The 16985-nt window shown below is 36.3% G+C and overlaps 1 protein-coding gene across 1 annotated transcript; it reads right to left on the bottom strand.

Annotated features, from left to right (window-relative positions):
* Positions 1-1612: 1612 nt before the first annotated feature.
* On the bottom strand, positions 1613-16554 carry mkxb (mohawk homeobox b). The gene is made up of 7 exons (XM_077198872.1): positions 16430-16554; positions 15787-16046; positions 14263-14410; positions 10743-10896; positions 10181-10504; positions 2471-2504; positions 1613-2383 (listed from the first exon to the last, which is right to left on the bottom strand). Exons 2-7 carry the CDS (start codon positions 15957-15959, stop codon positions 2191-2193), a joined length of 1026 nt encoding a protein of 341 aa, XP_077054987.1. The 5' UTR covers positions 15960-16046; positions 16430-16554; the 3' UTR covers positions 1613-2190.
* Between the last annotated feature and the right edge of the window lie 431 nt (positions 16555-16985).

Below are 16985 nucleotides of genomic sequence, written 5' to 3'. Positions count from 1 at the left end.
ATGCCTTCAATGCTACTTCAACACCACGCCATAATCTGTAAGCTTTTCAAATATTAACAAATCTCCATTTTACAAAGAATTAGTCTTAAATGATTTTGTAGATATTCTAATTGTGATTTTGTTGGCATGTGTGTGGTAGGATCTGTCCAAAGCTCACTCAATGCACTGGTAAAGAAACAGTCAGATTCCATTCCATAGGCACTCAATTCAACTTTTGTATAACATCTCTATGGCCATCATGATGCCTGGAACTGAAACTACATCAGCTCTTCAACAGATTTCCACCGATGGTACACTGTCTCCTGCTACCTCTCCATTTCAGTTAGAAGTGTTTTACTATTTTTATTGGGCTCTTCGTGTTGATTCAGCAAGTGCATTTGACCACTGAATAATTTTAGATGAGGGTAAGCCAGAAGAATGGTGACTATTATGTTTTAGTCTTCCTTTAAGCATGGGTGGGGAGAAATAAGACTGGAGAGCAAAACACAGAGCATGTGGTCAGGTCTGTAAGGAGATATAACAGGGCAGACTGTATCAACTCCACATTCTCACTCGTGGCTGAGCCGTTTTAATGCACACAGCAAGACTCAAACATAACGGACTGTTCAAACAGCCTAGAAGAGCTATCAGGTGCATAACTGAAATGCAAATGCTTATCCAACATGGTCTACGTCAGCAGAGCTCTTTGCAGATGTTAATGGTAACTGTTTAGGCATGGGAGGTGTTATTTCTTTATCAGATTGGAGTGTTAGTTGCTTTATTGAAAATGTGGCTCTGGCTCTGTATATTCCACACGGAATTAGGTGACAATTATGGCAGTCCATTTCTGCCACATGCACAGTAAAAAAAAAGAAAAAAAAAAAGGTTATTGCTTTTTATTAATTAATGACAACTTCATCTTAGTGTTGTATTGTTAACTATATATATATATATATATATATATATATATATATATATATATATATATATATATATTGTTATTTGAAATAAAGCTGAAATAAAATAAAATATAAGCGTTAGATAAAAAGCTTATTTTTGTTAGTTGTAATTCTAATTATTGCTTAAGCTTTTTAAGTTTATTTTAAAGTACAAAATTTACTACCATTAAATCTGAAATTAAAGTAAAATTAAAAGTAAAAAAAAACCCCAAAGCTAATTCGAAATATTAATAAATACGATACTAGTATTTAAACACTAAAATAACATTGCTTCATCTTGAATGTGAGTGTGATATTATTTTCATTAATATTTTACAACAGAAGTTTCCTAGTGTAATTTTGATCCCCTAATTATGGTAGTCATGTTCACAACATTTTTGAACAAATCAGTCGAGTGTATGATTCAATGACTTATTCATAAAAACTTCTTGTCGGTCGCCATCACCTGGCATATTGATACAGTATTTCTTGCAATTTCTTGTAATTGCGACTTTATATCTTGCAGTTGCATGTTCATTTCTCATAATGTAACTTTATATAACACGGTATTATAATTTATCCCACAACGTGACTTAATTTCTTATTTACAATTTTTTCTCAATATTACCTTTTCTATTTTTATTCTCCAAGGAAATGAGCTTCCATAGAAAACAAACAGACATGAGAGGAGCAAATTTTATCAAAGCGCAACTGTATTTTATTGAGAAACTTTTATTTGCTCTCAACTGACTCTGTTTTGCATGATAAACTTCACAGGCAATGACACATGAATTTAAAAGCCATCCATAAAAAAAAAAGGAAATAAACTTTATATGTCATACCTGCCAAAACAAAACACAAGAATCCACATTTATATGCCATTGCCATAGGATGACAATAATCCTGTGTCAATTAGAATTAAAATGAACATAACTTAGGAAAATGAATACATATATGATGAATATATTACATTTTAGCCACTGCATTTCAGAAATGATGACAGTATAAATCAGAAAGAGTCAGAGATTTTTGTGCTTCTGTGTTTAGTGGTAGTGACCATCCACACATCAAACTCTCTTTTCTGCGTCGTTTTTCAACAGACAGTGGTAAAAACAAAAAAATAGGCACACTGGTCAACATGTATTTTTCCTCTCAGAAAAGGCTGCTGTGGATCATTTTCAACTAAATCATTGCATGTAGTACATAGTCAAGTGTTCAGGTAGTCTTTTAGCAATTTTGACCAAGTAGAGACCGCTGTCCAGTCTGTTAGCCACTAATGTTGGGGTTGTACGGGCACTTTGACAGTCTTAATCTCTGCTATATGGGAAGACTTCTGGATGATACAGCTGGTGGTGCCCGGCGCTGCGCTCTCCTTCCCTTGGGCCAGGTTGGTCAGGGCCATGGCGGCGTGGAGCTCTTTCCAGTAAGTCTCATTATTTCCTCCTCCGCCACCTTTACGAGCGCCGCTGTTGCCAAATAGAGAGGAAATGGTTAATGAGGAGTTTTAGCAGTACCTAAAAACCTTAAGACTCATTAGTCAACAGCATTCTTACCTATCGCTCTGGCGCTTGCCACAGTCCAACGTCACTGAAAATACAGTTAGGTGAAATGAGTTATGAACTGGACTTGCTAAAAGTTGGCACATCATTTCTGCAGCTAAAGAAACGTCCCTGAGCTCCTCTCTCCCCATATCGACGGAGTGGATGTGTAAACGTGTTTTCACGTGTGCTTGTACATGGGTGAATAAGAGGGTGTTTGCCGAGCTCGGGGAGATTTAAGTGGAGCTCCGCAGTCTGTGCCTACAGCCACATTCATGCGCTCAGGCCAACACAAATGCAATTATGCTTCCCCTGCGCTCTCGAGATGGAAAAAGGATATCTGCTCTGTGTCAGAAACAGACACGTTGTTCCACCACTCTGCAACTGATTTGCATTTTCAACCCTTATACACCTATTGCACATATTAATATCATACACATATTACACCCTTTCCTTTAGCTAATGACTATTTAAATGATTCTGAAGTTGCGATAAAGTGCCCCTATTATGTTTTATTTGAATATTACCTTTCATGCAGTGTGTAAGATAGCTGTTTGTGAATGTAAAAAGTCTGCAAAGTTTTAAAGAGCACAGTGCACGACAAATAAAGGTATTGTCTCCTAAAAGAAAGAATCGATTCTGAACTGAAAATGAGTCATTAGTAATTCTATTCTTACTATGTCTTTACTTACATACCTGCGCAACAATGTAACACATTTGCATAATGCCAGCCTATGTTCTTCATTGGCTGCCTATAAACAATGTCTACTTTGACCCGCCCGGTACTTGTAGCTGAGACTGGAAGATTTTGGTTTGTGATTTCGATATGTTGAGAAGACGCTGTTTTCAGCACTGCGAATCCACTTTGCGCTCATCCTTTTGAAAAGTTAAAATCGACGCCATTGTTGCTGTTTGTGTATGAAGTGCTGAGGAAGAGCTTAAAATTCAGATATGGTAATAGGCATTACGTTTTCCAACGCATACTGTAGACCAATCACAACAGACTGGGCCATCTGACCAATCAGAGCAGAGTAGACCAATCACAACAGACTGGGCCATCTGACCAATCAGAGCAGAGTAGACCAATCACAACAGACTGAGCCATCTGACCAATCAGAGCAGAGTAGACCAATCACAACAGACTGAGCCATCTGACCAATCAGACCAATCACAGCAGACTGAGCCATCTGACCAATCAGAGCAGAGTAGACCAATCACAACAGACTGAGCCATCTGACCAATCAGAGCAGAGTAGACCAATCACAACAGACTGAGCCATCTGACCAATCAGAGCAGAGTAGACCAATCACAACAGACTGAGCCATCTGACCAATCAGAGCAGAGTAGACCAATCACAACAGACTGAGCCATCTGACCAATCAGAGCAGAGTAGACCAATCACAACAGACTGAGCCATCTGACCAATCAGAGCAGAGTAGACCAATCACAACAGACTGAGCCATCTGACCAAACAGAGCAGAGTAGACCAATCACAACAGACTGAGCCATCTCAGACCCCAACCTTTCAGACTTTTTGAGAAAGGAGGTGATATGCAATGTATACTATGAGAAAAATTGTGTTTTTTGACCTTGGATGCATGTAAACCTATTGTAGGAGACCTCCAAAACAAAATTAGTAGCCTAAAAAAAAAAAAATAGTACGATAGGGGCACTTTAAAGGGACAGTACACCCAACATGAAAACAAAGATGTCAGTCTGGGTATGTTTCCATCTAAAGTTGCGAATTTAACTTTTGCGCAAAATGTCCATTTTGCATAAAACATATTAAATTAATAATACATCAAATATGCATTTTGCATGTGAATAAAGCAGCATTTCCATCCAGCGAGGTGAAGAGAACAAAACCGTCACTTCCTGATAAAACTCCCTCAAAATACTGTATCACTGAGAAACACAAGCACAATTAATTTGTTATAGGCTATACGAAAATTATTACATAAAGTGGCTTCTCCTATTGCTCTCCTATTTTTTTTATGCGCATTTTTAGAATTTATGTGGATCTTGCTGTTTCCATCCAGCAATTCTTTATGCGATATCCCAAAATGTGCATTAAAATAGGTGGATGAAAACATAGCTACTACCTGTCTCAAACTATTATTAGGCGTAGAACGAACAGCTATGGTTAAGAATTGGTTATATCAGGAAGTGTCAGCCTGAGCAAAAAGTCAAACATAACATCTCCATTTAATCTTGTTATTTTTATCAAACGTTTAAAGACTAAGAGCCTTATATACTTGGAAAGATGATCAAACTTGACCGTGATATACCTGAAGAGTGGCATTTTGGAAAAATATGTTGGAAAGAAAACTAGTATTTAGTGTAAGAAAACTTACATAAAATGGTATTTGCAAGTTTTGCTTTCTTTTCGCTATACTCGTGTGACATTATTTCTTCTGTGGAACACAAAAGGAGAATTATTTTCTATGCAATTGCATTGGATTGGAGACTTAAAGCTTCAAAAAGAATGCAAAAGCACTATAAAAGAAGTTCATGAAACCTGTGCTCTATATTCTATATCTTCTGAAGGCACATTATGTCCGACTTATTTATGACCATCATACAGAAAGCGCTTCTTCGCTCATGGACTCTCAGAAAGGCAAGGGTGGTGAAGTAATTTTTTTATGTTCTTCAGATAAAGCTTCAAAAGGCTTGGAATATAGGGCATGAGTGATATAGACTACCTTTATCACACTTTAATGGTTCTTTATGAAGCTTGAAAACTTCTTCGCAATTGCATGAAACAGAACGACCGGCACATTCTCTAAAACATTCTCCTTGTGTGAAATATGGAGGAAAGAAATGGGGGTTTGGAACAACATGAGGGTGATTAAATGATGACAGAATTTTCATCTTTGAGTTCAGTTTTAGTAACTAACTGGAAGAAATGAAAGACTGAAAAATATTGACTAAGCAACAAACTAGATTTCAACTTTTGTCGGATTTTCTTTGCAGGTAAACTACATCGACATTCACGAGCTATTTAATGTTGCTGTCAATGCAAAATGAATGACAGGAAAGATCATATTTGGTTAGATGAGGGAGGACACAAACAAATTAAGATCCATCCATTAAACATTCATGGACATCATATACTTATTTTCACAGTCATCCTTTGGAATCAGTTTAAATTAATATCCTTCTTTTGTTCTACATAAATCGGGTCGTAATAGTGAAGCTGTCTCTCTTTTCTGCTGAAAGCATCGAGGTTAGTAAAGAAAAATCTTTCTTATGGGAGCTATGAGAGGGAAAATTGGACGACAGGCATGAGCACACAAAACGCTATTTTTAATTTTCTTTGCCTAAAACATCTCCAACTCGGATTTCTCAAACAGCATTGATGCCAAGAACTACTATAAACCATTAATAAATCATTTGGCTCTGGTTCCTGTATGCTACTGAATGTCTGTCATCTTTTAACTTCACTTCTATTGTCCACAGATGCTTCGGATTGACTTAACCGAAGGAAAAACACCAGTTCCTCTGGCTAAAGAGAGGAAGGGCTCTTATTAACCAAAATCAAATTAGCTATAAACTGAGATCAAAATATAAAACAAATATAGAAAAAGGTTGATAAAACTGTGCTGTGTTTTCTTAACAAATCTGTGTCTTAATTGAATTTTAACTGGAAAAAATCAATCTCCTGAAAGTCCAAAATATTTCAGATATGTGTCAGGGTAATCTTTCCAGCTAGCATGTGCCACATGGTGGTTTTACTCTGGAAAATTCAACAAACTCACATTTAAAGTCGTGAATAGCATGAATAACATGAATAGCTGTTCGCAACCCATTTCACTTCTGTAATGTTTTCAAGAAAAACAGGATATTTGATGAGGAAAAAAGATTTGATCAATCAGGAATCGATTTGATTGTATGCAAAAGCCTGAACTAATCAGGCATCTGCTATCGTTTCAGAAGAAAAATATCATATTACCTTTTGGCCGGTTTCACAGACAAGGATTAAGCCTAGTCTCAGACTAAAATGCATTATTGAGCTGTTTTAACTGAAAGGAACTTGCACTGACATATCTTAAAATAGTTCACTGTCATTGTTTTGTCTCAAGATGCACATCAGTAATGTTTTTTTCTTTATAATGCCCATTCATAAAAGCTACTTAAATGTCCTAATTGAACTAAGGCCTAATCCTGGTTTACTCTAAGCCTTGTCTGTGCAACTGGGCTTATTATTAAATATTACAAAGACAAATACATCCATAATAAGACGGACAACATGCATAAAAGTACTCTTTAAAAAATGCTGGGTTGTTTTACCCAACTTTTGGTCAAATATGGACAAACCCAACGTTGGGTTGAAAATGTAATTAAAAAATGTAACCCAACGGCTGGGTTTGTCCATATTTTACCCAAAGTTGGGTTGAAACAACCCAGCAGTTTTCATTTCAATTTGAACTTTAATCCCAGACAGCAACAGTGTCGGCCCAGATCCGGCCCACATCTTGTCCACAACGTGTGGATTCCACGTGTACCAGATGTGGGCCGGATACGGGCCGAAACTATGTTGCTGTGTGGGACTGCATCTCCAACTAATTTTAGTCTAAGACAAAAACATGCCCAAATTTGCTTATTTTAACCCTGTTTTTTTGTCATCGCAGAACTTATTGCCTCGCGCCGATGGCTCTGTGTGACTTATAATGGCCAAAATACTTGTAAATGTTCCCTTGTCTCCTTTAAAATTTGATCACAAGCTTTTGAGCACCATTTTCACAGCTATCAGTAGCTGAGCATATCCGTTCCGGACTACAGAGTTATGATGTGAAAATATTGACCTTTTTGCTTTATGATATTTATGTGGAAACCCATTTGTTTTTCATCTGGGAACTGTCTCGAGGTCACAGGCACGCTTCACTGATACAATAACATTTCAGCACTGACTGATCAATGAAGTAAGTAAAATAATTACAGCTAATCAAGCAAAAGTTTTAATGTCAATGATGGCATCACATTGGTACGAATCTACAAACTACAGAAACTGAACCGCTGGAATGTAGGACACATTCCTGACAGCCTCTGGTTTTACAGAGGCTTTGAGGGAGCAGCTTTTTTTGTTACTTTATACATTTATTATGGCAGGTAGGAGCGAGATGAAATACCAAAATAACTGCCAAGAAATGACTCAACTAATTTTTAAAAACTAAAATTGACTTTTTTGTTCATTTAGGACATATAAGGAAATGTCAGGCAGGATTGTCAGACTGGATGTGAAATAATATACACAAATTAAAGTTAGTGACCAGGGGCTGTAAGAAGGCATGATAGCTTTCCTCACACAAAGCTATCATGAAAGGAGACCGGTCGTATGGATACTATGATGATTCTTATTTTTATTTACCATTAATTTAATTGTATGGAAAAGCGCAGCTTGAACATTCTCCAGAATATCTGTTTTTTATGTTCCCTGGAAGAAAGAAATCGAATATTGAAAAAATATCGGTTATTGAATATTAATTTTGCAATGAACTACTTCTTTAACCTGGGATTTTGTGGTTTATTCAAGGAGCAAATTTGCAATTCCAGTCCTTAAATGAGATGTTGCTCTTTGTACTGTATTTCACTGTCGATTTTAAATAATGTCGTTATCATGTTTGGCAAAAGTCCAAAGAGCCATTACAGAAAAGCTTTTCTGTTTGTGTTCTGAACAGGACACAGTGTAATCAAAAGTAAATTAACCCATATCTCAATATTGTTGGCAGCTTTTGTCAACAGCTTAACATTTTTTGACACTTCCAACATTGTACTGAGCCTAATTTCCTGAACACACACCTATTTGATCTAAAAGAATAATTAAAAAACTTAATTTCCATATGAAAAGCATATTAATCGTCATAACGCATGCTATGCTCTGTAGTAGTCCATAATGTTATAAATAAACTTATGTTGTTATGCAGTTGTTAGAACGCTAGTGTACATAACAAACACCTGCATGTTGTTATGTACTCATGCAATATTACATCATAAACGAAAAAAAAGTAGAGCATTCCTAAATTTTCCCAAAGCGGGACCATTCCAAAAGGGCACAGAGGCAAAACAAACAGAGCGGTAGAACATTTTGAAATGTTGCGGTGGAATTATGTTAATGATGAATTTGACTCAACTCCTTTGGCAACACTAAAGCATTTGCTTTCAAGAGGCATCAGCAGGTGTTCCTAAGCTATGACAGAACAGAGTCCAGGAACGTTCCACTCAACAATCAAACCATACCAAGCCACAGCTTTACATTCAATTTTATTATCATTTCTAATGGGATTCACAAAATCTTTCAATGCATTTGTCTCCATTTCATTTTTTGGTTCCACTTTATTTCGATAGTCCACTTTAGACATTCTTCTAACTATAAGTAACTTTGCAACTACATGTCAACTAACTCACATTAGAGTATTAGTAGACTATAATAGACTGTTAGGTTATGGTTAGGTGTTAAGGTTCGGGTTAGAAGAATAAGTTGACTTGTAGTTGCCAAGTTACTTATATTCTGTTGGGGGAAGCATCAAAATAAAGTAGCAGATATTAAGCATACAGTCTACTAATACTCTAATGTGATTTTGTTGACATGTAGTTACAAAGTTTGCTTATAGTTAGTAGAATGACTAAAGTGGACCATCGAAACAAAGTGTTAACCATTTTTTTAATTTACTCAAATTTTGTCCATCTTAAGTTAACACATCAAGAACAGTAACTTGATATTTCAGCAAGTTAAAGCAAACCATGTTATTCAAAACCTTTGTGAATTTCTCGTTTTCATGGAACAAAAAACGAGAAGTTTAGCATAGTGTTGATGCTGCAATTTTCCATACAATGGAATTGAATGATGACCAGGGCTTGTCAACATCCAAAAAAACACTATATAGAAGTACTGTAAAAGTTGTCTAAATGACTGTAATTTATCGCCTGAAGTCCTAAAATAGATTTTTAAATGAAACAGCCCTACACATTTCTAGTTCAGTCATAAAACACAGGCTGATGGGTCCTTTACATACAATCTGCAATCATCGCATGACACAAGCTGATTGGCTTCTGCTGATCCTGCAGCCAATGAGATTGCTTGCCCAACATTTAAATAGTCTGGTTCAGTGCTCGCTGTTAGATGGCCGTGCAGCTGCTATCACAGTTCCTCTAAAACCCTCCACCTCCCCAGCTCCACCTGCTTAGATCTGATCAGGATTTATGTAGGTCTATTAATGCAGCAGCAGCAGCATATCTTACATACTCACAGAAGCGTGTCTGTGTTTCTATTAGCACCGTGATTTTCAAACCTGTCCTTGGCAACTACAAGTCAACTTATTTTTCTAACCCGAACCGCAACACCTAATCATACCCTAACAGTCTACTGACAGTCTATTATAGTCTACCAATACTCTAATGTGAGTTAGTTGACATGTAGTTGAAAAGTTACTTATAGTTAGTAGAATGTCTAAAGTGGACTATCGAAATAAAGTGGAACCAAAAAATGAAATGGAGACAATTGCATTGAAAGATTTTGTAAATCCCATTAGAAATAATAATAAAATTGATTGTAAAGCTGCGGTTTGGTATGGTTTGATTGTTGAGTGGAACGTTCCTGGACTCTGTTCTGTCGTAGCTTATAGGAACACAAATACAAATACAAAATGTATAACTTTTTTTTGTGATAACCTATATCTCTTTCCATTCTTACAATTTCGAAGCTTGAAAGTCTGTGACAGCTCTTACCTGTGCGGTAGGTGAAGTTTGCCTCAGCTTCTGATGAGGGTGAGAGCAAATCGTCCTCATACTCGTTGGAGCTAAACGATCCAGAATGGTTCCTCTTCCGAGAGTCCAGAACTTTTTCGGAGGCCATTACGTGCCGAAGGGAATCATTTAGATAGCGGTTTAGCAAGCTGTTCTTGTATTTTGGTGGAGACACGTAATCATCACAAACCGAGGGGTCTGTACTTCGCCCCACCACTTTGCCTCTGTTGTCCTGAATAACGCTCTTGTGCGTGGGTCTGTTATAGTCTGATTCACTAGCCTGCATCTGTAAAGGATTCTCCCCATCTGTGGAACAATAACACTTTAAACTAAAGCTTGGCATAACAACAAGGTTAAATTAGTATATTTCTGGGGTGAAGACAAAATGCATTAACTACCTTTTGTCAAAACTGAGTTTGACTATGCTTCAATGGATATAAAAAAATCGTGTTTACAGTGTTTACGTTATCACAGTTACCGCATTTTGTCAGAATACATCAAAATATGTCTGTAGAATAGGTAAATCTCACACATCCGCCCGTACCGTCTGATGTTGCGTCATCACTGCTAATGCTGAGTCTCTCAGCGTTGCCTTGTACATATTTGTTGTACAGTTTGATACGTAAAGCCCAGCTCAAGTCAGGCTGTCGAACTGTGTTCTTGAGCCTACGCCTCGCATTCGCAAACCAATTCGAGACCTGAAAAACACGAATGCGTAATTGTTAAATCAGGAACAACTTTTGGTTTATCTTGCTTGCATTGTCACGTGTAATGTTTCAATGAATAGTTAAAAAATTATGTAATACACGGTCATTTTGTTTTCAGCCAATCTAGCTGTTTGTCAAGGTCTTGTTCCTTGTTCCTGTTTCATGTATGTCATGTGATCCCCTGTTCTAGTCATGTGATCCTGCCATGTGTTCCCTTCTCTGTGTTGTCATTGGTTCATTGTTTAATTGTTCACAGCTGTCCCTTGTCTAGTCGTTAGTCTTGTGTATTTAAGCTCTCATGTTTGCCCAGTGTCTTGGTCTAATATTGAATGTTTATCCAGGTACTTGTTCCATGCCTTTGTTTTATGTTTGGTTACGTTTGTAAGTTAAAGTTGCATTTGGGTTCTCAACCAGCTTGCCTCTAGCCATTCATTACACTGTTATTCATTTACTCTTCAGAGTTTGTTGTTTGTTCGCAGTTTTCTGATTTATATAATATTCACATACCATTGCATACAATTAAATAAATTATTACTGCTTTTACAATGGAATATTTATATCCTTCCGATTTTACTAGGGATGCACTGATATGACAATATTGGCTGATACGATAACTCTTTATATTTGAAAGCCGATAAATGATATGTTGCCGAAAAAAATAAATCTACATTTTTATAGAATTTTTGAGAGCCTGATTACATAAACAAAAGTCTCACCATTAAAAGGCATATCCCAAGCACAGAATTATAATGATGTTCTCATTATAATTTTATGTAGCCTATGTGACAGAGTTGCACCTAACCGTATTTTTCTTTTTGAAGTGATTCCAATCCTATTTCAAGCTATTTAAAACCATCACGGCGAACAGAGAAGTATCTCAGCTGAAGGAAATAATCCATTATTTATCAGCTTTAATATTTTGGCCAAATTTTCCACATTTTTATTTGGCCAATAACGATAACATTAAAACTGAAAATATATCGTCCGATACCGATATGGTGGCCGATATATCGCGCATCCCTAAAATGTACAGTTAAAATAGTGTCAGCAGCAGAAATAAGGCTGCGGGCAGTAAGTAGAACGCAGCAAGGTATTATATGCATTATTCAAGCAACCCATGCTTCAGTTCAGCATCTAGTTACTCTGTAAATACAATGTGCATAGAAATGGCTTTGTCAGGATATATTAATTAATTTCTCTTTTTTTTTTCTTTTCTTAAAAACTGCAATTGCAAATATCTTGGACTATAAATTAATCATTGTTCTGTATTGACACACAAACCTGCCCTCCCTGAGCTGCTTTACTGTGCCATAAATATATTGGACCAATAGTTTAAACATCTCAGATCATCAATGAAAAACGTATGTGACCCCGAAGAGTTATAGAGGGAGGTATTTCAATGTGTTTAGACCGACCTGCTCTGCAGTATCAAAAAACACTGCTCTATACGAGAGGATTCTGTTTATGTGTAATATAACTCAATCAAAAGAGATTTCAGTAGACCTCAGAAAGAGACATGTTGAAGTTCACAAGACTGGAAGGGTTACATAAGAATTTCCAGACTTGGCCCTCCATCAATACCTAATCAGATGATGGTTTACAAATGTAAAATCAGTATGATTGTTACTCCTATGAGTGGTACTTCAGAAGACTAACAGTGCACTTGATAATGTTTGTGAATTTACCATCAGCGAAACACTAAAGACGAGGGGAAACCACTAATGTGCCTGTCTCACAACTGTTCAAGATTATTCCACAGCACTACTGGAACACTGGTTCATGAACAGTAAAGATTTAAAAATTGCCATACGTTTGAGCATGCCAGCATCAGAACTTCATCCCAGTTGTGAAAAATAATGGTGGGAATATAATGTTGTGGGGGCCTGTTTTGATGCCTCTGGGCTTGGACAGTTTACTATCAGAAGGACTAACGAATTCCAAGTTGTACCAAGAAATTCTACAGCAGAACATCAGCACATCTGTCTGTTATCTAAACCTTGAAAGAGGATGGTTCATGCAACACAACACTGACCCAAAACACAGAAGCGAACAACAATAGAGAAAGATCTATCCAAGTCAGAGTCATTGAAATTCAGTTGGAATTCAGGAGCGATATAAACTGCGATATAACTTTTAAAATACAAATGGTCTGAAAATGTTTAATACACTTGGGTAGGTGCAGATAAAGAATTTGGTTATATAACGTTGATATGGCCATGCCTGCAAGATATTTAATATAGGGTTTATGTAATTTTTCCATTCATGCCACTGTTTAAGACCAGCTCTTTTTGCCCAGATTTGACATTATACATTGAGTGATGACTCAACGTAGTACCAACATTTTTTCATATAAAATAAATGCATAGTTTATTTTTCAAAATGACCAAGAACTGCACAGGCCCAACAATCTGCATAATTGTTAGAATGAAATGATCTCTGTTTAATAAATTAGTAATTATAAATTACAGTTATTTTTTTTATAAATAAAAGGAGAAGAACAATAATACTTATATTAGTAGTATTTTATTAGTAGTCTTATAAGTTAATACTTGTATTAGTATTAAAAAGTGACAGATGAATTTTCACAGAAGAGTTTGATTGGCTGTGTGGCCTTTAAACACAGCCATGAAATCAAAATAAACAGTTCTTTTTTTGTTTTTAATATTGCTGTATTTATTATAAATTATTTATCAGTGCACGTCATAACTTTTTTTTATTTAATTCATATGTCCTCATAAATTTGAATCAAAATAACTTCCCCTTCCTCTTGCAGCTCATGTCTTCTCTTTTCTGATGACGTGTTTACTGGCGTCAGGGTGGGCCAACCTGTCAATCACATGAGATTGACCAATAGCAAACCACGACCATCCAATGACCCAATCGATTCCCCATGGACAAAATCAAGTCCCGCCCTACATTTTTTCCTAGTTCGAGAAGCCGTTTCTCTGGGATATACTTCACAAAATGGAACTCCTGCTTCATGTTGACTTTAATGTCAAATACAAAAGATATTGGAAGTGTTTCCTCATCCCTCATCCCATTGTATTTTTCAATTCTAACTATGCATTTTATGCTTATATTATACAGGCAGTTGCGAGTTATTTTTTTGCATTGGCATTGTTTTAATTCAGAACAGATCTGCTACCCATTTTTGGGCTGTAATCCACCAGTGGCTTCAAATCAACGGCACTGTACATTGTTGTGTATGTTGTTTGTAAAAAATATATTAATAGGACTAATAAGATCAGATAATTTTTCACATCAGAAACTTCTAAATTCTGTAAATCCCTGTTTTTGTCCTAGCATATAGCAATCCTCCTGATCTGATAGGATCTGTGTGTTTGTTTTGACCCTCACCTGGACCAGGGTCATGTGGGAGCCCAGAGCCAGCAGTATCTTCTCAGTTTTGGTGGGGTAAGGGTTGTCCCTGTGCTTATAGAGCCACTGCTTCAGCGGTCGAGCCATATCCTGCAGGGCCTGACGTTTGTGTCGAACCTTCCCTCCGCTGCTCAGGAAAAACGACACGGAGAGGCAAAGATGACATTTTATATTCCAGATTGGCTGAGGTCAAATGTAAAAGTTTACCGTGATGTCAACGGAGGAAACAATTAATTATACATTATACATATTGCTAATTTCTATTAAAAGCCAACATAGTTATCTGTAACCATCTGTTATGCAATTTCACAGGAAATTCAGGGGATATACATCATTAGTAATCCTTTACCGCAAGTCTCTTAAAATGATGCAAGCTGATTTTTAAACTCAACAAATAATTTATCGCTTAACAAATCATTTTCCCCCTCAATTACTTTGCTTATTTATAATTATTCTTTGGAAATCTTTTCATGCAAAACTAGCTAACAAAATTACTTTTAATGGGAGATACAGTTGCTTTTTGAGCCTTTAGTTTTGACAAACCGTCAAGAAAGCATCCATACCACTCACCACACTTAACACAAATTATTGTGCTGTCAGTGCATAATCCAAACATTTTCCATGACTGGCAAGAGATGATATTGTAAACAAAGTGCAGAGCATTGCTGCTCAAAGTAATGAACCATTTGAAAGAAAATAGTTGATGTGCAATTAGATGCTGTAGATATCCAGAACCGAGACAATCAGCAGATGTCACTGTGGACCAAGTATGTGTAACATTCCTATTTTTACCTTACATATAGTGATGCCTGACTGGTCATAATAGCTATATAACAGAAAGAAAATGTATGAGTTTGAGGAGCACATCTCTGTTATTTTTCCATGATAGTATCCTTGTAGGACGTACAAAGATAAGAAATATATCACTTCCAGTGCGGATGTAGGCTATACTGGTTTCCTACACTGTAAAAAAATATGATCAATAAGTTATGACAGCATATGTTTTACTTTGCTTTAACTCATCAAAACAAGTTAAGCAATTTTGAACTTTTTTTTTAAGATATACAAGATTCAGCTCATTTTTAAGTCAGTTTAATGTAGTTTAAATTGAAATTACCAAAACATCCAAGTTAATTGTACTTAAAAATTTAAGGCAGCATTTTTTTACGGTGTATTGAATAAACAACCATGTACAAACAAACTACCACCTCGTGCAAATATTCAATAATCGTCATCATTTTTACTCGTTCTAATTATCAGCCAGTTGAACAAAACTGGTTTGTTAACTTACAACAGAGATGTCACTGACGTTTTTCCGCAACGTCTTTTTAAATATGAAAACGTATAAATTAACATTAATTGTTTACGAATATTTATTGTGGGGAAAATGAATAATAAGTGTCCGTTTAAAGTAGCTTCGGTAATGCTACATTAATTAATAGTGAAGCACATTCATTTTAGACTGTTTCATGCATCATTTTGTGTAAAGGAGCACATACATACCCATTTCGTCTGTGTTTGAGAGCTTCGGTGCCATCCATCACTTTGTGGCTTGTCAGTAAATCTGAATCTTGTCCATCAATCACCTCTAAATAGCTCCTACTGGTTCTCTCCACATTCTGCTCGGTCTCCTCAAAACGCAACCGATCAAACTTACTGAAGACTGTCGTGTTCATCGCCGCTCGCCATGAAGTGCCATGAGAATGTAGCTCTCCAAAAGTCTGTCCAGGAAAATGTCCTTATAGCCTACTGTTATAATGCCCCTGTGAACGAACGGGCTGTTATTTGAAATGTTACTCCTGATAATAGGCTTTTATTATTTTAAAAAATAAAATAATAGGCTATATTTAGGCTGTAGGCTAATCAATTGTGCATATTCAAGATATATTTCCTTAATCAATAATGCTTTGAATAATATAGGTTATTTAGTAGCTTACATAAATCAATTACCTATAAGCAAATTATTTAAAGTGTAAAAAAATAACTTTTTATATTAATTAGGCTATATTATTTAATTATAGCTTATAATTAAATAATTATATTAAACGCTCAGTTATATTAAACGAACACAATAGCAACTGTAATTACTTAAAAATATAAAAAATATATATAAAATATATATAAAACAATATAAAAAAGCACTTACAAAGTTCTCTTGTTAGTCGCTAAACTAGAGCAACACTATAATTTGAGTGTCCTCCATCCCATCGGCTGATATTCAACAGCACTGCGCTCAGCGACTGCGGCTCTCCACTATATCAGCCCAACACTAGAGGGTTTCATTCACACCCCGGAACGTGAATACAGCTCGAATCTCGTCTTTCCCAAATAGTCCAGGGGCTCGATCGAGTCCGAGCAGCTACTGTGTGTCTGGCTGGAAGCGGGACTGGATCATGTCCAGTTGAGTTCTCATATGTAGCCTCCTAACATTACGGATAACCCTTTATAGGTACGTTGGCGAGGCTTAGCTCAGCACCCTTGGGACCTTTTGGTTTGAAGCAAAAAGGCAAATGTGCGCTTTTTATCTGAATGTTTCAAGCTCATGTGGTGAAAAGCAGCTAGACCATGTAGTGTCCTTTACTGAACAGGCTACTAAAAACAACAATTTAGTACAACAACCCAGCTTACAAAAAAATAGTAGTGTAAAAAAAGTATAAGAAAAATTACATTGTAGCCTAAACTGATTTTGTTTGTGATAATGA

This window comes from Siphateles boraxobius, unplaced genomic scaffold, assembly GCF_051911475.1.
Source record: "Siphateles boraxobius isolate OS27281-9 unplaced genomic scaffold, OSU_SipBor_1 1, whole genome shotgun sequence".
In the NCBI taxonomy this organism is placed as follows: domain Eukaryota; kingdom Metazoa; phylum Chordata; class Actinopteri; order Cypriniformes; family Leuciscidae; genus Siphateles; species Siphateles boraxobius.
Note: the sequence above shows the minus strand (reverse complement) of the source record. Positions and strands in the feature narration are given on the sequence as shown.